This window comes from Sander vitreus, chromosome 16 (assembly GCF_031162955.1).
Source record: "Sander vitreus isolate 19-12246 chromosome 16, sanVit1, whole genome shotgun sequence".
NCBI lineage: Eukaryota > Metazoa > Chordata > Actinopteri > Perciformes > Percidae > Sander > Sander vitreus.
Window position 1 is genome coordinate 8,699,933 of NC_135870.1, and position 22,393 is coordinate 8,722,325.

General features: G+C 39.7%; 1 protein-coding gene across 1 annotated transcript; it reads left to right on the forward strand.

Moving 5' to 3' along the window:
• Window positions 1-1,463: 1,463 nt before the first annotated feature.
• On the forward strand, window positions 1,464-16,561 carry aif1l (allograft inflammatory factor 1-like). Its single transcript, XM_078271995.1, has 6 exons — window positions 1,464-1,584; window positions 1,766-1,827; window positions 4,022-4,088; window positions 8,552-8,593; window positions 9,516-9,678; window positions 14,963-16,561. The coding sequence occupies exons 1-6, from the start codon at window positions 1,566-1,568 to the stop codon at window positions 15,048-15,050; spliced, it is 441 nt and encodes a 146-aa protein (XP_078128121.1). The 5' UTR covers window positions 1,464-1,565; the 3' UTR covers window positions 15,051-16,561.
• Window positions 16,562-22,393: the final 5,832 nt, after the last annotated feature.

Consider the following 22,393-nt stretch of genomic DNA (forward strand, 5'->3'; position numbering starts at 1 on the left):
ACATATTTAAATTTGTAGGACATATGATACATTTACTGTAATATGACCAATTCATTGTTTTTCATTACAGTTAGAATGAGCTAAAGCTTTAATGGAAACACAAAATGTCACTTCTTTTTTTCAGATTGCAGTGAAAAAGCTAAATAATGAATCTTTTTTTTCTATTTTTGTCATGATCGTGTGTTACATCTTATTTTTGCTCGGATAAATAAGGTTTAAATTGTATTGTGGGACACAATGTTTAACTGCTAATAATGATGGAAGCACATTAAAAGTATTACAAGATTAATTTTACAACTGAAGCTGGATGTTAAATAATATTTGGGTGTCATTTCTTTATATTAAAGGATTGTATTATCTGAATCACACCCTCATTATGTGCAGTTTCCGTATCCGCCACATGGTGGTGAGCGTGAGTAAATCCCAGATTACTCCAAGAACATCATTCAGTGATGAGGACGGTGTATCGTTGATACCGGAAGTAAGATGTTTCAGCCTTCGAAATAAAAGCATTGTGTTTTACCATTAGAAAATCACAAATTAATTGAATTGTTTATGTACATTGTGGCAGCCTAGTTCTCCAATGTGTATTTTTTTAATACACCTTTATTTAACCAGGTAAATCCTATTGGCATAACAAAATCCAAGGGAGCCCTGGCTAAAATAGCAGCAACAGTCTTGCTGAAAAATAAATAGTATAATAAATATTTCTGGTACTGTGGTGCTCAAAAACATTGCAATGCCATGTGAGAACACAGAATAATTCAGGAATAAAAACAAACAAAAAATATGTGGTAAGTTTGCCTCACATCAGGCTATTCAACTGGAAGTGGCATCAACAAAACAATCAACATTTCCCTGAGATGTGAATTGTTGATTCCACTAAAATATTTGCTGGAAGTTTAATCCAATTTTTGGTGTGATTTGATTTATTTATGGATTTACATTTCAAACATGTATGTCTATCTATTCTAATAACCAATATATTAAAAGACAGACATACAACATGGGACATAACATTGAACAATATAAACATAAAACCAATACTACATCATAGCAAACTACACCACAAAACAAATAGCCATATCTATTAATCTGCATGTGTTTGGGACTGTTGGTCAGACAAAAAAAAAGCTATCTGAAGACCTCACCTTGGGCTCTGGAAAACTATAAAGGGCTATATTTTCTTGTCTTTTAAATTTTTTTTAAATTTTTAAAAAAAAATCAGATTTCTGAATTAAAATAATTATTAGCCTAGTTGCAGCCCTATTTGTGTCAAATTCATTCATACTGTTCCACCGTATGTCAGCAGAACATAAAAAGAAGCTTTCAACAAAGCTGATTTTGAGGTTATTTGTTTAAAAGGGGTCAATTGTTTATTTTGAAAGGATTGACCGGATGTCCTTTCTCTAATTGCGTCCGTCTTGATACCGGTATTTAGTGGCCCACACTGAACCCAATCCCTAACGGAGAATAGAAGTATCGCCCCGGCGGACAGTCGTGGTATCCTTCTGGCTCGGATATTTGTAATTTTCTGGATTTATACGCCACAGATCAACTCCGGGATGCCTTCAAATGCACAAGGTAATAAATAATACGACATCTGACTGCCTTTTTCTAATTTCTCAGGCATCTGCTTATGTCTTTAGCTTTGAGTCTTTACAATAGAGCATCAGCAGGCCGACCCCGCCGGCTACCGTCCAAGCTAAGCCTATGATGGTGTTAACGAGCTTGCTATTAAAATAACGTGATTTTCTTTTTGCAGGAGGAAAAACATTTGGACTGTTAAAGGAGCAGCAAAGGTCAAAATTGGAAGAAATAAACAAGGTAAGCATGTTCTTTTCATTTGCCATCAGCGTGTCTAACGGCACCTCAAGGGAATTTGAATTTAATGAGCACGCATACACTTGACTTGGCATTGGCCTTGTTTGTGAACGTGCGGCCACATCGATGCTTCAAGGCAGTTAGATGCAACTGTCTCAATACTGCTGTGAATAATGAATCCCTTAAACGCCACACGCATTGGACTTGTCCATAGCGATGCTGTTGATGCATTTTATTGATAACCCCCTGCAATCCCGTGGCACTTGTTGAATGGCTGCATGCTGTCACACATGTATAGTGTTTCCCTTCTGACCCGATCATATTGATCTGGTGGTCCCAGGTGAAACGCATTTGAAGCGTGTTTTGTGGCTCATCTGCCTGGTGTTTGGACGGGAAACAGGTGTCTGAATGAGCTCTTTGTCTTTTGTCTCACACAGGCCTCGCTTTGTCTAATAACTCTGTAGTAGTTCCCACAGATTAACTAGATGTCTGTGTAATCTCTGTTTCCCTACTTTTACTTTTACTTTTGTCATCGGCTCTCGCATGAAACCAGGTCGCGGCAGGAGGACAGCCGGGAGCGCCTGTCACATTACTGTCGACACAGAACACACTCTGTTCCTTTTTATATATAGATATATACAGTCTATGGTTCCTTCATAGAGATGTATGTAGTTTTTGATATCCCTCATTTGCTCATTAGAGAAATTACCCCTTATTTTTTTTAAGCGGCTAGGTCTAAAAAAGAATATGTGTACTGTGATTTAAACTCTAGGTTTATATACACTGACATCCATTACATTATAGTGACTTTGACAATTTTAATTCTGACACTGTTATGTAGATAGGGTGGCTACTCATCTATGAGAATCTCCTCTAAAAAGTAACCGATTAGTCACTGATGGACAATTAATCAGCAATTTTTTTAAAGGAAACATTTCTCAAATTCACTGATTCCATCTTCTCTGATGTGAGTATGTTACTTTTTTTTTTTTTATTATTTTCTATACCATGAAACATAATATCTTGGGATTGGGGATTGTTGATCGGCCAAAACGAGTCATTTGAAGATTTCAGCTTGGCCTATGAGTAATTATGATGACATGACATGTAATTGTATTGACCAAACAACTCATCAGTTGCAGCCCTAAATACTTACACAATCTGAACCTTCAGCAAGAGGAGATACAGTAAACTATGTAAATGACCTCTCTATTGTGACACATTCTTTATCGAGATAGTACTAGTGATCCTGGCACTGCACTTCTTCAAATATACTTGCATACTTGAGGTGTGTGTGTGTGTGTGTGTGTGTCGGGGGGGTTGCAGTGATTCAGCGTGGCTGAAATCGTGGCTTGCGAGACACACAGACACAGGTCAATGCAGAGCTCTCTCTCTCTCTGCGTGTGTGTGTCGGGGGGGTTGCAGTGATTCAGCGTGGCTGAAATCGTGGCTTGTGAGACACATAGACACAGGTCAATGCAGAGCGCTCTCTCTCTCTCTCTCTCTCTCTCTCTCTCTCTCTCTCTCTCTCTCTCCCCCCCCCCATCATGTAGATGGAAGCTGACTCCCACATGGCAGATTGCGTCATTATAATTTCATTAGAATAGCTCCCTTCAGGCTCTTTCCTTAACACCCTTGTGAGGTGTTCCACTTAATGAACACAGTGATCAGTAATGACAATGCAGGAGGAAGAACATCTTAAGATTGTGAGTCATCATTCTCAAGTTGGAAGTTTTTGACAGAACACAATCAGATTAATGAATTTAATGCTCTAATTTGTGCGTGGGTTTCCTTCCTCCTTGATTGTGTAACTAGGGCTGGGTACCAAATTCAATACTTTTTAGCCACCGACTGAATTGATTGGCTGCTTAACATTACACGTCGGTAGAGGCAGGCAGGAAAAACTCTACGTTACGCACACACGTAGGCTAATAGTAGGAGCTGAAAAATAAAGATTTGTGTCGTCATGTTATTTCTTTTTTGTTTTATGAAATTGGCATCGAAATAAGTATCATTTCGGAACCTGTATAGAAGTCACGGTATTGTTATCGGTATTGAAACATTATTTGAACGATACCCAGCCCTGTTTGTAACACAGCTGGAACTTTGTCAGGAAACTGATTTAAACATTCATCAGTTTGTCAAGCTTGGGTTTCTGTTCATCTTCAGTTTATTCACCCCTCTTCCTCTTTCACAGGAATACCTGGAAGACCAGAAATACAGGGATGAAGAGGACCTGGCTGAAAAACTGGAAGGTCTTAAAAGTAAGCAAATCCAGTCCTCCCTGAGTAGTTTCAGTATATGTATGTGGTCGTCTTTGTGAGGGTGTGTTCCTTTTTTTTTTTTTTTCTGGCTTTTGTCTTAGCCTCAGTATTTGTTTGTTTGTTGGCAGTCTGCACACAGACATGAGTCTTCATCATTTTGTTTTTCTCTGTGGGAAAGGCAGACTGTTGAGATTTCTGAGATGTTTGCAAGGCCAAGTCCTCGGTGGCCTTGGAGGAATGTGCTGGGGCGTTCCTCTGCTTGTTGTTACAATCTTCAGAACTTTGCTGGGCTTATAGCTCCTGGGAAAGGAGAAAATCACTGCAAATAGGAGCTAATTATGGGAACAAAATATCACACATTGTATGCTCTGGGTGCATGTAGAGTATTTTTGTTTTCGTTATCTTCTGATAATGTGAGTTTTTCATCCGCGATTTTCCAGACAGTATAACCCAAGACTGTTTTATTTGAATAGACATGTCGTATGTATATGTATGTCTTGAAATAAGAAACCTACTCCAGTGTCCTACTTAGAATCTATGCCTGCTGGAGGAAATGGAGCAGTAATATATATAAACAGAAAGAGGACCCGACACCCAGGTCCTGAGAGGATTGCTGTTTTTTTTTCTTCCTAGCTTTCCCTTCTGTTTCCATACTGTCCCACTAACCCAGAGGTCAGTATCTAAACGCAGTGCTTTAAGCAACCAACCAAAACACATCAGTGCTACTCATGACCAAAACTAATGTTAAACATGCCCTACTTTAATGTTTACATTACTTTCTTGAATTATTCATTATTTGGATAATTTGATTAATCCAATTATGTCTTCTGTAATATCTTTGTTTAATTAGTTGTAGAGCTGGGCGATATGGAAAAGATCTAATATCACGATATTGTTGACAAAATACCTCAGTATCGATATTGCGGCGATATTGTAGGGTTGACAAATATTTACACAATGGGATTTTTGATAAATAATCATCAATGTGTATATAATAAAGTGGGTAAAGGCAAATAATAGAAAAGCTAGAACCGTCTGGTAAGAAAAGATATCACTTTACTGTAATACAGCCATTAAAACCAGGGACAGATAACACTTCGTGTCATGTCACGATATTACGATATCCAAAATCTAAGACGATATCCTGTCTCGTATCACGATTTCGATATAATATCGATATATTGCCCAGCCCTAATTAGTTGTTATATGACCGATGCTTGTCACTATGTTTGGCACCAAAACAACCATCAAAAATATATAATTTTTTACAATAAAAAATAAAATTGAAACTATCACAGCTCTTATGGGGACAATCATTTAGTGAGACATGGGGTTTCCTGCAGCATTTTATAATGGAAGCTCCCCACCTCACCTGAAGTGAAGACAGGTTGTTTTTGGTGTTTGAGTTACATATTTGTAGTGGTTTATTAACAAGTGCAACAAGATACAAACAGAATGTCATAGCGCTTCTTTTAAAATTAACTGAATTAATGATCTGTTAGTGTTAATATTAGACTTTATTGAGCTTTAACTGTCAGCGACAGTGGCCATGTTACCAGCAGTTGAGTTCAGCTCAGCAGGCGGTTGGGCGATCACATCGTCTGTTCACTTTGCAGCATTTAATCAGAGCAGCCCGTCACAAAGTCAGGGAATGTTGAGTTTTTCATAAAAGTGGAGAGAAACAACCTAATCGGTCAAAAACAAGTGCTGATGTTTGAGAACAAAGTCACTGCTGAACTGCAGGTCAGACATCAGTCTGTTAGTCTGTATGTGTCACCATTATTATGGACACATACAGTAAGGGTTAGCATCAAGTTGAAGTCAGTTTAAAGTTTGTATTGTCAAGCTGGACTTTTAGCATCAATGGCTGTTAACTGCCATTAATGCTGCTCATCACCTCCACTAACCAGTTTCCTTGTAGGGGTGGGTGGGTGGGTGGGGGGGGGGGGAGAATCGATACAGCATAGTAACGCGATATTTTCCGTGGCAATACTGTATCGACACACAGACACCAAGTATTGAATTATTATTATTATAATAATATATGTGTTGGTCAGTTTGTCTGCTTGACAATCCCATTTTGCAGCAATACAATTGAAGTGATATGAAAAAACAGAAATGTATCTTTTTAGATAAAACGGAAACATTTGAAGTTGGGAGGTAATAAATTGCAATATATGGCAGAATATTGCAATAGGTTTAAGATCACAGTAATATTACATTACATGTCATTTAGCTGACACCTTTATCCAAAGCGACTTCCAATTAAGTGCTTTCAACCCTGAAGTTGCAAACTCCAGACAACAAGTAGTAAGTGCAAGTACATTAGCTTTAAATAAGCAAGACTACAAAGAGCCATTTGAAAGTGCAGCTTCAAGAAATATTTATTTATTTTATCCGAGGTGCAGTCGGAGGAGATGTGTAATATTGTGCCGTGATAAGTATCCTGATGATCGTGAGGCCTCTGGTGATTCCCACCCCTACTTCCTTGGTGTAATCCTTAAGACATCAGTTCTTAAAAGCTTATAACAAATGTGTGATTTTTATGCTTTTTTTTTAATTTTTTTAAATGTGTTAAAGGGTTGGAGTGAGAGAGCGTGTTAGCCCCTACATGTGGAATATTTATTTCTATGTGTCGGTGTCAAATCAGTGTTGACGGCACAGTATAGGCCTAATGGCTAAAAAGAAAATGGACCGTTTCAGGAAAACTGGTTTAGGAAACGGAAATCAAGTTGTTAATAGAATAAACAGACGCCTGCACTGAAGCTATTCTCTGTCCACAGGATCAGTGTATTTTAAAAGCGTGGGAAAAGTCTTTGTTTATTTGTTGGCCGGGCAGTGGCAAGGGAAGTCATCCTCTATTTCAACTATTTTATTCGCAAGGTTGTTATTTTCACATGATTGCTGCCAACGTGGCTGGTAGTCAAACTCTCTATAAAACAACTCAAATGATCAAATCAAACTTAAATCAAAGACCTCTTTATGAACCTTGAAGAGAAGCAAAAAGTCATAATTATGGCAGAAAATGGCTAGTTTATAAGTTGACGGCACTGTCATTTTGTCACGTCCATTGCTAAATGAATGTAGGTCAGGAAGGAGGATACACTGAAGACTTGAGTTTTGTTCAGATGAGCCATTTTCTGTGGCTGCAGATGATCAACAGGCTGCTCTGCGACAAGTGGCCCTCTCAAGAACTGCTTTGCGTGTCTGTGTATGCGCGTGCGTGTGTGTGTTCATGAATGTGCGGAGGCCCCCTTCTCCGAGTTTACGAACAGAGTAGCATTGTCCTGTCCCACTCCCCATGGGTTCACACAGTTAACACAGTCTTCTCTTCCCCCCAACACACACAGACAGAGCATCCAGTGTGGGACATAAATAGCAAGTGTAATCTGACTAAAGTGGTCTTCTGAACAAAGAACGGTGAGATTCAGGGAGAAGCTGGAAAATGTCTGCTTCTGGTTTTTCATAGCAGCCGCCACTTCAGTAGCATGTAAATAATGAGCTTTTACACATCAATGAGAATGCTGGAGGTAATGATTACAAGGGCTGCCTAAAGGTTGATGATTTAAATCATCAGTCGAGAAGCCCCAGAGTTGACTTTCATCAGTCACATCACCCCCACCTTATTTCAGTCATTGTGCACAGACCCTTCAGCTAGAGGAGATACAGACTACAGGTTATTATAGAATGCAGCTTTGCAGCGAGTCCTCCTGACTAGTGACGCGCGGGTCAGTCGCACCCACTTCGCCTGTTATGGGAGTCAATCTGCACCGCCCAACCTACAAAATGATGCGTTAATCAACCACCCAAACCGCAAACGTTATGCGTTATCGTGCACAATTGTCAGGAGTGAGGACAAAGGCAACGACAGAGTGTTAGCGCAGCTGCGCCGACCGCTCCAAATACGTCTTTTTCTTCAGCTGAAAAACTAAGTAGCTGTAAAGTTAAGTGGGTTTGGCAAGCACCAGTGTTTTTTTTTTTGTTTTTTTTTTGGGGTTTTTTTCTGCATGTTGTCAGGCCAGAAGGACCAGATTTAATTTGAGCGAGTGATTGTGAGGGAAATCTCTGTATACAAGCGTCACAAATTTCAGACTAAGCGTCTGTTTTACTTCCTGATTGCTGTGTTTGAACTTTTAAGTTCTCTTTAAACTTCCTGACCCTCTCGCTTTAATCTGTCTCACATGCCCCACTCAGCTGCCCTTTGCCTGCTTTACACTGACAGACATTCAAAACACACACACACGCACGCACACACTCAAAACACACCTGTCATTATCAGCTGTTTATGTCTGTCTTTTTGTCAGCAGAGTGTAAGACAGTGAGCTCAATGGACAGAGTGCGTGTTTACAGTTTTGCTGACATGTTAAATGCCAGCTGGGGTTTGTTGTTTGTTAAAATGTTGATGTAGGGGATGTGGTGTGTGTGTGTGAGCTGTTAGTGATAATCGTGTGTGTGTTTTGCAGATAAATATGCCGAGTTTGACCTGAATGACCAAGGAGAAATTGGTGAGTAATAGTAGTAGCACTAAAACACTGCTGCACCCCGGATAACAACAGCTGACCCATGTGCAGTGTCGACATGAGGGAGCAGTAATTAATACTGAGTGTGTATTGTCTGACCAGTGTGAGCACAGGGCTTGAACAGGCTCATGTGTCATGTTTGTGTCCTGGACGTAAAGTGAGACCATACTGTAAGCAGATGTGAGGTGAACTTTAGTGTGGGAGTCAGACAGCAAATGTCTGACTGCAGGTCCTGAAAGAAGCTGCTAATTGTCCTTTTTTATGTCAACTTGTGTCATTTCAGCAACACACAAAAAACAAACGGGTGGCAATGTCAGATGCTTTGTCCACTGCTATGGTCCAGTCTGATTGCCTTGCAATTTGGTACCGATATCAAAGCTGTCCAGAGGATGAATTCGAAGGACTTTGGGGATCCCTTGACTTTTCACCTAGTTCTTTCATCAGTATTTGAATTGTTCAATTTTTGGTTTTATAACCAAACCTTTATCTTTTTTTTTAAAACTAATGGTATTCTCCTACGAAGTGCTCCCATCTTTCAAAACCCGACACCTCCAGTATGTAATGCAGGGTTTCTGTTAGGAAATGTATGTACCAAGCTGACATGCCTCATCGGGGTTATTGTTTTAGACTTTGGAAATCCCCCTCCGGAGCCACATAAGACAATATACAGTAGAATAGTAGTGGCCCTTGTGATGAATAAACTGAATATGTGTAGAATTGTTGGCGTGACCCTTTAACACGCTTCAGACGCATGGAATTCATTTAGACAGTGTTCCAGTTTCCTGACAATCTCATTTTTGTTAAAAATGTGAACTTGCATTAAATAATACAAACTAAAATACATGAAAAATTATAAATATTCTCTCACCTAAGCACAAATCTGATTGTCAACTGTACCTTCTCTCAGATCTCATGGGTCTAAAGCGGATGATGGAGAAGCTGGGGGTGCCCAAGACCCACTTGGAGTTAAAAAAAATGATAGTTGAGGTGACGGGCGGCAGCAGCAACACCATCAACTACAGGGACTTTGTCAAGATGATGCTGGGCAAGCGTTCAGCTGTGCTCAAACTGTAAGTAAACCTATGTGTGTAACAATACTTTTTTTTTTTTTTTTTGAACCTGTTTTTGCATACGTGCAGAGTTCTGTCTTTTAAACCATCTGCTGGTTTATTGTCTGCTCACATGATTGAGAGGGAGGATATGAATCGTGTGCTGTGTCAGCCAATTGTTTCATCCTTCAGCAGGCGGTTCTGGGATGACTCGCGATGATGTCACTACCCACATGCTGCATTAGTCGTTAATCTCCATGGCAGCAAAACCCATCTACGTCGCCTATCCATAGTCAACCCATCCTTATCCTTAGCTGGGATCATGTGCTTAGGTAACTGATTATAGGCTGATTAACCACTGACAGTCACGCAGGACACCCAAACACATCATACTCTGGCAACAAAAATCGGCTTTTACAATATTAATTATTTCTTTCATCATTTTTTTTTCCAATAGTCACTAGTGGATAAGCCTGTGACATAACTTCCTGCTATTCTAAAACGGGTTAGTGTAGCCAGTGTAAGCCCTTTAAAGCAGCCTTTCAGTGGGTCAGACTGCAGGAGAAAGCGTGTATTGGCTGCTGCATGTCAGCTCTGCTCAATTTAGCTGGCTGGACCCGTTAGTAGACAAATCCTCATAATCCCAAATAGGGATCGACTGATACAGATTTTTTAGTGCCGATGCCGATACCAATTTGTTTTCCATCAGCCTTAGCCGATGACCGATACGGGCTGGCAATTTTTCTTGAGCCGATACTGCTTTTCCTCCCTCAATTTACATCATAAAAATGTAAACCCTGCCACACTGGATTTGTTTTCGGAATCTGCGCTGCCATTTCTTTAAAAATAATAAACAAAAACACAGCTCAATGTCACTTCTGCAATCATCTTACATTCATATCTCCCAAATTATGTGTGCAATGTGCATCATATGGATGGGTGCACCTCGAATGGTTAACTGCAAGGGTAAAAGGCTTTCATCAACATCTACAATACAGCCTTGATGATGCATTGCTTGCTGACATATTATAAGACAGATATAATCAGGTCATCACAAAATGTACTTTGTCAACACATTTAAATAATTTTAAGAACCTGAAACCTGAAAAGTAGCCATTGAAATAAAGTGCTTGATTTGTAATTTAAGACTGCCAGGGTTTCAATTTTTCTACATAAAATAAAATGAGCATGTCTAAGGCTAATATGCCGCCTAATATGCAAAGACAACACACTAGTAGATCTAAACGAAAATGTAAAAGAAGCTGCCAGATTTGTCAACCACAGAACATAAATCGGCAGAGGAAAATAACGTGATGTCAGATGCACATTAAGCTTCATTAAGTTTCTGTTCTAAACTGCATCAACGTTAAAAGGTATAAATATTCAACCACGTATAAAACATATCTCTCAAAGTTTTAAAAGCTCTCCTTCAGGTGGTGCAGCACTCTCATATATCACTGTGATGTGTGACGTGTGTCCCACTGAGTGAGAGACAGACACACACACACACACACACACACACACACAAACTTCTGTTTGGTAGCTGACGCTGACTGAAAAACTCAACCACCATTGAACTGGATTGATAATGATAACGTCAGCAAACGGCTCTAAACACAAGTAAGGCATACACGGTGCACTTATGTCTGGTACATGATAAACAAATGAATATTCAACTACGTATAAAACATATCTCATCATTAAAGCTGTTCTTGAGCGGGGGGGCTGCGATGGCAACTCTGCCCAGCTCCGAGTGGGGAGAGAGGGAGAGAGTCTGGTGTGTGTCTACACACCGAGACACACACACACACACACACACACACACACACCACACATGCGATGGCAACTCCGCCCAGCTCCAAGTAGGGAGAGGGGAGAGAGTTTCAGCCGTCCAAACCTCAGCCAGTTGGTCGCTGAATAAAACTCCAACGGAACAACGTCGGCATTACTTAATCCTATGGCCAGTGTTAGTAACGGTGCATACGGATAGCCTACAACGTAGCTATTTGCAGCTCCCTAAATACAATGGCAAGCAGTTTTATAGACAAGGCATTTTCCATTTGGACCCACAAACTCATATAGAGCAACGTGTTTCCACTTTCAAAGTGTATGGCAATATTTTAGCTAAGTCAACCAGTCAAAAGATGCTTTGAAAGTTTAAAAGTTACCGTTGTCTTGAAGAGCAGACTTCTAGCACTCAGCTAGTGGGGAAGGGGCAGTGCATGGTCTGCACGTGAACTACAGCGTCTCTAGCAACACAGATCAGCCTGTGTGGACGCCTGTCTGTAAATAATGGGGAACATCGGCTAATGTAGCAGCCGCGTATCAGCCGATACACGTAAAAACGTAAATGTCAGCCCGATAAGTGTATCCCATAATCTCCCAGCCGCTATTTACATGGCTGTTTGTTAAGGATGGAAGCTTGGGGTTCATCGCTTAGGCCTTATTGAACGGAGGTATTATGGTATTCGGTAGCCTGAGTAACTTTAACCGTTGTTCATGTGAATTGTCAAAGAGAGCCTGATGCTTTTGTTTATAGACTATTTGTGGGTGGTGTTTGCTGTCTGACCTATCAATTCCTGTCGATAAAGTATAATAGGGTAAATCCTGTATAGTGCATACACTTGTAGCTGTAGCCAGTAAGTCGCAAGACACCCCCCCCCCCAGTTGAAGAGAAAAGAAAACAAAAAGTGGGCTCCCCAAAAGCCACAGTATAGTTCGAACGTGTGTGTGTGTGTGTGTGTGTGTGTGAGATTCATACACATTCTTTGTTCTGATTGAGACAGGAAACATTGGTCATAGGATGTATGTTTTTATCTATGTACATAGAGTATCTTGCTGTTTCTTACTACTGCTGCCCACTCTGATAACTGCAAAGGTCTACAACGCCTCTCTTGTGTGCTGCTGTTTTTGTCTCTACAGAGAGAGGAGAAGGGAGGGAGAAGTTGAGGGTGCAATGAGGTCTAGAATAGTGTTATTCAAAGCATTTGGCACGACAACAATTGATGTAGTTACAATCAGAGGAAAATGATTGTGGTCAAGCTCCACAATTGGACAGTGTAAGCTCTGTGAATAAAGTCACCAGTGCAATACACAAGTGCACAAGGATGCATGGTCACTGGCTTGTTTGACCAATATTTTTGAATGACAGATGAGCCATACAGATTTGATATTTAAGACAAGTAAGCTGTGATGGATCTTGACTAAAGGAAATTTAGGATTTACACAAAAATCCATTTTCAAAAATTTCTTTTTTTCTATGAAATGAAGACAGGGGTCCTACCTACTGACTTAATATCACTGTAAGTGCATATGCATGTTTCAGTCGTACAGATGAAACGGGTATCTGGTGTGTAATGGGTATGTATTGTACACAATAACAAGATTAGGTCAGCAGTTGCCTTTTTATCCATTGAGCTCTTCTGTCTACATTAGAGCAGATTAGCCTAACGTGTAGAGCTGGGCGACATGGCAAAAATCAGATATCACAATATTTTTGACAAAATACCTCAATGTCGATATTGTAGTGTGTAGTTTGACTATTGATGCTTTCACAAAATATTAACACAATGAGTATTTGTCATATTGTGTCATATTACGATATCCAAAATGTCAGACGATATCTAGGCTCATATATCGATGTCGATATAATATCGATATATTGCCCAGCCCTACTAACGTGGCAATATGCTAAAAACATGCTTATACATACTCATACATTTTAATGGAGACAGAGTCACAAAACTTTAATTCACATCATGTTCACGTTCAAAGAGTGATTTATTTACAAAAACGGGACTTTTGACTTGTTGTTGGATTCTTCATTGAATCAGTAGTTGACTGATGACTGTCAGGGGTGATCTGACTGACTTCATGCAGCTTTGGGTGGCAGATATCAGTAGTGTGAAGAAAAATGGGGAGTGAGCTCGGTTGCCAGAGAGATGTGCCAGAGTTTGAGTTGCTGAGTGCCGGTTTCGTCGGCGGGATCATTGCTACTTATGAGCTTAGTGGAGCTTTGCAGAGTTTTCCAAAAAAGGAAATTAAAGACAGGCATTCGCTCTGAATAGCTCCTGTCAGATCGCTCACTCTGCTGTGTACAGTTAAAACCACTATTCCCCTCACTCTCCTTTTGTGGTTTCCCTTCATTCCTTTCCTTTCACTTACTGCTCAGCCAGCTCATACCCGACTGTAACTGTGGCTCTCTGTATCCTCCAGGAGCTGATTATCCCTTCCTCACTTAGACATCCTGCTTGTATTGTTTATACTTTTCTTGTTCACCTCTTTTTAGCCTCTTTTACCACCTTCTGTCTTCCTTATTTTCATTTGACTTTCTTTATGCCTTTCTCCATGATGCTGAAGCCATTCAACCAAGTATCCCTGTCTCTATCTTTGCTGTTTAAATTGAATCCATTAGTCCATTTTGATAATCTACTGTATATAATCTCTTTTTTTTTAAGCAAAAATACCAAAAATTACGTTGTTCCAGTTTCTCAACCTGCGAAAAGTTGCTGCTTTGCTTTCTCTCGTGTGATATTAAATTTATATTTTTGGGGTTTTGGACTGTTTACACAAAACAAGACATTTGAAGACGTCAACTTGGGCTTTAGAAAATTGTAACTGCTTTTATTTTTATTTCTCTTTTCGACCTTTTATAGACTAAACGATTAGTCTATTAATTGTAATTTAAAAAAACAACTGTATATGAATTGATAAAATTAAATAAATTAAATGCAAACACACACATACAACAGCAAATGCAATGCCTATTAACTGCTGCAACTTGCTCACACAGACACTACTTGTTACACTACAGACGTACATTGCCCTATAGTATTCAACCAGACTCACTATAACAAACCACTTATACACCCTATACTGTTCCTGACGACAACCACCCAGAACTATACACCCTAGAGAAGCTACCTAGCACAGCCCAGCATCCATCTAGCAACACCTTGGTAACCACCTCGCAATGCTGCACAAATATTTAGCAACAACCCAGCAAAATTCTGGTCCAACTAAGTTTTACTCAGGCAGAATGCGTAATTATTATCAGTTTTAGTTTTACTTTTGGAGTGCAATCACACAGATTGTTACCCCCTTCACAGATCATTAGGCCCAGGTTTTCAAAACAAGGGCTCATGTTAATGACAATCAAATAACATTAGTATTCACTGTGAACTGTGTATTGGAATATGTTATTGCAGATATATCAGTATTTGTGTTTATGTTAGTTTATAAGTAACTGCAAATTGCATTACAGAAATCTCTCTCTCTCTCTCTCTCTCTCTCTCTCTCTCCACAGAGTCTTGGTATTTGAGGACAAAGCCAACGGCACTCCCTGCAAACCAGACGGACCCCCTCCAAAGCGGGACATTGCTAGCCTGCCTTAACTGTAGATGTCAGCCTCTGGACTGCAAGTGACTGTCGCTGGTTGCGTTCTCTTAACATGTGGAGTGTTGTATTAGTGTGGGACCAGTGATTGAGGATGTTATTTTGTAATATACGGTGTGTGTGCAAGGTGTTTGTCATTTGGAAGACTGAGCCCACAACTCACTAAATGTTTGACTGTGAATATTATTATTATTATTATTCATCTTTTTTCCTTTAATTGAAATGTAGCATTGGTGGTTGTAATTTGCTTGATAAATTACATTTTGTAGTAAGCATTTTGTGGTTCATCTACTCTATTTTTAAGGGAAGACTCCAAATTTTCCAGAAGTTGTTTTTCCTTCCTTGTTTCTTCGTTTCAGTTTTGGGACATGGTAATTTTAACGTTGCGATAGTAGAACGCTTTTGGAGAAGCACAAGGAGAAAAGAAGCATTTTTTTCCAACACATTTTTGCACTGTCCTCAGTGGTCTTGGATGGATTCCTGCCAGGCTTCTCTTAGTCAGCGTCTTGCTTTAGATCAGGTGCCAGAGATTACAGGCCCACCCTATTTCCTCTGGGTCAAAGTCATCAGCTCTTTGAGCCGGAATACTGATCTGGAATCAGTAACTAGGTTGTCATGGCCACCTCCATTATCTGAAAAGTTTTTTTTGTAGATTACTGTTTTGCTATGTGTTTATAACCTTCACTTACTAGTTGAGAGAAGAATAGGAGATCTTGTTGACCATGGGACTTTCAGTTTCAGTATGTGGCTTAAAGAACAGCAAATCTCACTCCGGTTTTAGATCTGTAAGGTTAAGCACATGTTAATTTTGGAAGGAGTGTGATTTACAGGCATACAAGCATAACAAATGTACATAATATACTACACACAGTACAATCATATCCTTTCCAAGTGCCTCAACATGCAGATACTGTAGAGCCTAAACACAGATTAAAAAAGGAAGTGCACAGAAGTGTTCAGTTCACACAGTCCTCTTAGCTTACTAATTACAGACAACCGTGAAATAATGTTCTGTTATTTTAGTTTTGATGAGGTTTGTTGAATTATATTGATATGGCGTTTCCAATACATTCTGAGTGAGTGATGTTCACGGTTGGTGGATTTTTTTTTTTAATTTTTTTTATTAAATGTAGTTTTTTCCCTTTTTCTTACCATTATTTGTTTGTCACTTGTTTGTGGGGTGATTTTGACTTTTTAGGTTACCATGTACTTCATACATGTGTTAATAGTTGCTCTTTGTCTTGGATTCATTTTTCTCCTCACATTGTTTCACATCAGCTAACCATCTCCCTCTCTGTTGAACTGTGTTCATTGTCCTGTGAATTCTGTAATTTGTGCCTCAGTGTTGCTGTAACTCACGCTACTTACTGTGAATTTGGTACTTGTATTTTTAACACATTTTAAGCTATTGTGTTTTGTTTTCAGTCTGATAGTTATATAACATCTTTTAATGTTGTTAAGATGCACATTGTTTGCAGACACCAAAGGAATTAAAATAATTCTTACACTTGCCTGTTAAGTTTTGAATTGTTTATTGCTGTAATAGAGATCTCTTTTAAACATGTGACTAAATTTTTAATTTGGGTGTAAAATGACATGTTTAATAGGCAAAGAGTAATGTTTTTATTTCACTAGTAAACACCAATGTTTGTTCAGAACAAATTTCCACTATTATGTTTATTGCAGGAGATGGCATGCTACATTGAGAGGGAGATTTAGTCATAGCACCTAATATGAAAGCGGAGTGGCCTTGGCATGCAAACAACTCCTCAGTCATAACAATTGGCTGTCCATCAAGCTAGGGGGAGTTTTATGTGTTGTAAAAGATCCTATTGCAACACATGTTTGGCTGTCATTGCTGATAAATGTAAAGGTAAAACCTATGAATTATCAATTTTGCAATTAAGAAAATCTCAATCACAGTTCATGATAATCTCCCAGTTTATTCACAGGCGAGAGACGGTGTGTGTGAATCATTTGGCTGTGAAAACAAGTTGAGTGTTGTAATAATGCTTTCATTCCATATTTTTTCTCATTAACTTGTCATGTTGCTTAATACGTGCAGGTGCAGCTGTGTGTATTCATACTCCTGAGCAATAAAATGTTTTTATAAAAAAAAGTCAAAAGCTGCTAGTGCAAACAGTCAGTTGTTTGATTTTTATTTTCTCTATGCGCTGTAAAGGTCATTCATATTCCATTTCATTGGGAAAGCAGGTACTTGGGTTGGGAACAGTGTAAGCAGTACTTCAATAAGCATTATAAGAGGCGGATCCAGTAGGATTATTATAAGCGCCTCTGTAATTAAAATGATAATCAATGTTGCGTGTAATAAACTGCCAGGAGCTTATGTAGGCACAATGGAGGAAATACGAGTTGGACAGGGTTGGGATTCTCATGTAAGGAAAAATTAAGGCAACATTCAGCTAATGATGACACTGAGCCCAGGGCCAATGTTAGGTCCAACTTCATCTACTGTGTTTTATAAAGTTAGCTACATGTTTATTTAGCGTCTTTTGTTGTATTTCATCTACTGTTTTTTAGATCTCACATATACAACATAAGTTGTGTGTCAGGCTGGTTAAAAGAATTGTCTCATTACATTTTTTGCTGTAGTGCTGCCGCATTCAGGCGTCTGTGTTTATTTCTCTGTATGTCCTCAGTCAGTGTGCTTCAGCTATGTACTCAGCAGATTTAGCGTATACCCAATTTGTTCTAGTCATTGACTGGTTTGTTTTTTATCTTAATTTATTGCTAGTTATTGCTGAGTCAAGTAAATGTCAAAGGTTTAAAAGAAAATTGTCAAAAGGTGTATCATTCTGTATGGATGGTAATTAATGGTCCATGGCTGACATGGAAATAGGCCTAATGAATGCAACACTGCAGTGTACCCTAGCATAGGACATCATCCTCCTCAGTATCTGCTCTCTGCTCTTGCATAGACACTGCCATCTACTGGTCACTCAAAGTCAGGACTCGAGTGAGATATTTGACTGGAATTAAGAAAGTGAGAGAACTGGAGGTAAAGCACGACCTTAAATGGATTCATGAAAAATGAGGAACCACATTATCTCCATAAGTAACACAAACAGTCTAAATTTAATAACAAAGATTACAACCTTAATGGACTGGTAGTGCTAAAGGAATGTGTATTGAGCTGTGGGGGTCCATTAAGATTTCCATCAGCAGACAACTACAATACAATTATATAATATAAAAGCTCAAGCAGTAGCAAATGTCATTGTTACGTCCCTAATTTGTCTAGGGGCGGAGGACGCAAACAATTTAAAATAATAAACCCTGGAGGTCTAGACAAACGGTAAATAAGGTAATTTATTCGACAAACTCAACACAAAACAACTGAAAGCAATCTCCAAAAGGAAGACGATCACTGGCTCTTTGTCACCGGCTCGATTCAGCTTCTCACAGCAGCACTTCTCTGCTTATACACAGCTGGCTTCCACAGCAGCTTCCCCACTCTGTGTCACTCTCTGGCTTCCACTGAAGCAAAAACCCCTCACTCTGCCTTGGCACAGCCATTTAACACCTTCCCTCATCAGCTGATCAGCTGCAGCTGCAGGAGTGACATCAGCAGCACACACCTGAGGAGAATCATACACACACTCACACACACTCAGACAACACAGCAAAACAAAACACGGCACGTAACACCCCCACCCATAAGAGGAAACCCCTCCTCTATATACACGTCATCACAAAATGATTACATCACTAACATGGTTCACCATCAGTTCCACGTCACCAGTCTAACCAGGATCTCACTTATGTTTCTCAAACTTGTCTCACCCACAGGACAGCGCATCAGCCACAATGTTGTCGGTTCTCTTCTTGTGTTTAATGCAGATGTTGTAACCCTGGGCCAGGAGTGCCCAGCGCATCAAGCGCTGATTGCTGTTGTACATCTGGGCTTAAGTGGGTTATGGTCAGTGTATACAGTGACTGGATATGAACTGCATCCTACATACACTTCAAAGTGCTGTAGGGCAAGGAGCATGGCTAAGGTCTCTTTCTCAATGGTGGAGTAGTTCAGCTGATGGCGTTTGAACTTGGTGGAGAAGAAACAAACAGGATGACACACATCCCCATCACCGTCCTGCAACAACACCGCACCAGCTCCAGTTGCACTGGCATCCACCTCAAGCTGGAAAGGTCGAGTAATGTCAGGCACAGCCAGCACAGGAGCACTATAGAGGAGAGACTTAGCAGAGTTAAAAGACTACACAACCTGGTCAGAGGAGCGACTACTACCGAGAAGTTCTTACAGAAACAGCTAGTAGGTACAGATAGTAACCTGCCATGCCTAAGAAACAGCTAAGTTCTCGCCTAGTGCTGGGCACTGGTAGCGACACAACAGCAGCCACCTTAGCGTCCACTGGCCGGACCTGCCCCTGACCAACCTGCTTACCAAGGTAGGTAACAGTAGCCTTACCAAACTCACACTTGGCCAAGTTAAGGGTAAGAGAGGCGTCCGCCAGCCGCCGGAGTACGGTTTCCAGACTGGACATGTGACTCTCCCACTCACCTGAGTAGACCACCACATCGTCAAGATACACACTGCAGTTAGGTACATCTCCTAATACACGCTGCATTAGGCGCTGAAAAGTGGCAGGCGCGTTCTTCATGCCAAAAGGCATCACGGTGTACTGCATAAACACATCAGGAGTGACAAAGGCTGATATTTCAGAAGCTCGCTGTGTCAAAGGAACCTGCCAGTATCCTTTAAGTAGACCAAGCTTTGAAATGCACACAGCTGGTCCAACCCTGTCAACACAGTCATCCATTTGGGGCAAAGGGAAAGAGTCTGACACAGTAACCGCATAAGACACAAGTTTGAAGCACATGCTACCTATTGTAAATGCCTGTCTGAACATTTTGTTAAACCTTTAAATATATACACTACAATACATAGCAAATACTATTACATCCTACACACTGAGTCCCACCCAAACACTTTGGTTGGTTCTTTTCAAAAGAAAACTACACATTCACACTTTTTACACAAGACTCGCAAATAGGCATTGCTTCATTTTGAAGCGATGCTTAAAAAAGTGCTTCTGCCACCTATGTGACATCATGTATTTATCTCATCGAAAGAGTATTTTAGTGTATAGTGTATATATTGATTTATCTCACCCTACACGATTTGAACTAATCATTTCTCTCATTTAGCGTTAATAAGTTATCTGAACTCATTGTTGCATAGGACCTAGGCTGTAATTGTCAGTTAACTTGTCCGTCTTCTGGCACCACGACCTAATGTTGTTTATTATGAATAGTTGTTAAAGTGGAGGATGTGTCCTCTTTCTGAATAAGCTGCTGCAATATTTTGAATGACTTTTCAGCCCACTAGAACTGGAACACACCATTTAACCTTTGACCTATTTCCTAAAATAAATGCGAAAAAAACAACAACAACCTGTACAAGGATATGTAGCAGAGCCTATACAGTCAGCGTTAATACACAAACATTGGATTCACTGTCAAAGAGCAGCTCTTCTCATCTTGAGCAGCTCATCTGCTTATTCATAACTAACAATAGGAGCTGACCAGAACCTCAATTGACAAATTGCACGTGCATGATTGACAAGCGACCAGATGTCGCCACTGAGAAGACTTTGGGTCATCTGTAGGTTTCTGATAAGAGCTGTGAATAAATCTATTTTATACAGTTTATGGAAGAAATACAAACACATTCACAGAAAGACATTTACTGGCCCTCACTTCTAAAATTCCACCGGATAAATAAGAAACAGAAACAGAACTCAACATACCTGACCTATATGCTCTGTACTGTATTTATATTAAATTGCTTATTGTGTCCTCAAATGGTAAAACTATGTAAAAAAATGTAATCAGTATTCTTTAATCTCATAAAGATAAAGCATATATAGAGAGCACAGTGCACACACACACACACACACACACACACACACACACGTAAACTAAGTGACACTGACAAGGACTTTTGGTACTAACTGTTAATTCCTACCAGACCTCTTTCCGGGGAGTCATGGTAACCGTTCACCAGGCCATTATATCTTTAATAATTGCTCACTGCTCATGGAGAAACCTGTATTTGTTCAGCCTGTACTTTGGGTTAGCAAAAATAAAGATGTTTGCTGTTATTTAGGGTATCCCTTACTGTATGCTGTGCTTCATTGTGCTTGTGGGGTATGATTTGGAACGCTTTGAGGGTGTTTGGTCATCCATCTCTGTCACTGAGCAGCTCTTCACATCCTGACAAGCACATTGTTATTCACAACATGTCTCATTCTCAGTCTTCCAGTTCAGGAGATACAGAATAAGTGGCCTGTTTAAACTCAAGAACCATCATTAAGACTACACAGCATCGTCTAGCTGCCTTTGACTTGCTAGATGTTCACAACTCTGAGAGTTCACAGCTGTTCCACTTGTCAGAGATGCTCTGGACTGTTGAATAAGGTCTCAGCAAGATATTCAGTTAAATAATTACTATTACTACTATAACAACTTTGTTAATAACTATTTTTGGTCTCACTTTATTTTACAGTACATTAATGGGTAATTAGTGACATATTAGACCAGAACGGTACAGTAATCTAAAGTAAGATCCATCGTTATTTTACATTGTTTGATTTTAGAAGGTAATTTGTAACAAATTACAGCAAAACTGTACGGTAATCTAAAGTGGGATCCATCCGTGTTTCCCTCTTTCAGATCTTGTTAGATCTTATTAGACTTTCTTAAAAAGTAATAAGTGACACATTACAACGAAAATGGCTAATTGGTCCACAGATTTCCATTTATTAGTACACAGGTAAAATAAACACACGTGGTATTTTAACAAATGTAACAAATGTATTGATTGATTGATTGATTGTGTATGGCCTATTGCAGTTCGCCTGTGTCTGGTCACAGCGGGACACTGGGTTGATTGCCTGTGAAGAGAGACGAGAGTGTTTTTAGCCTTTTCCTTGAAGATTGGAAGTATTACTGTTACAAACAGTTACCATAGGGGTGAATATTATTAACGTTACAGTTTCTGTAATAAAACACAAGGAATACAAATGGGCCTAACTTTACATGAATATCTATGAGTTGTCACAGCATTACCCACCCAATAATCAAAACTGGCCAGTGCGACAAAGTGGAGATCTCATCCCTAATGTTGAACCCAAAGTTACGCCCTTGGTGGGAACCATCTGCGCCCTGCGCGGCGAACGAATGAGGCGGAAGTAAACACGCCAACATTTCAAAATAAAAGTATCCGAACACAAAGTTGTGAATACTTGATAAATGTATAATTAGTGTCTCTAAGTATAGTATAATTTGGCTCTAATATAAC

Bases quoted from the DNA above. Each gene is read 5' to 3' on its own strand.
- aif1l (XM_078271995.1), top strand. The intron at 1,828-4,021 runs GTAAGCATGTTC...CCTCTTTCACAG, and splicing joins AATTGGAAGAAATAAACAAG to GAATACCTGGAAGACCAGAA. The intron at 9,679-14,962 runs GTAAGTAAACCT...CTCTCTCCACAG, and splicing joins CGTTCAGCTGTGCTCAAACT to AGTCTTGGTATTTGAGGACA.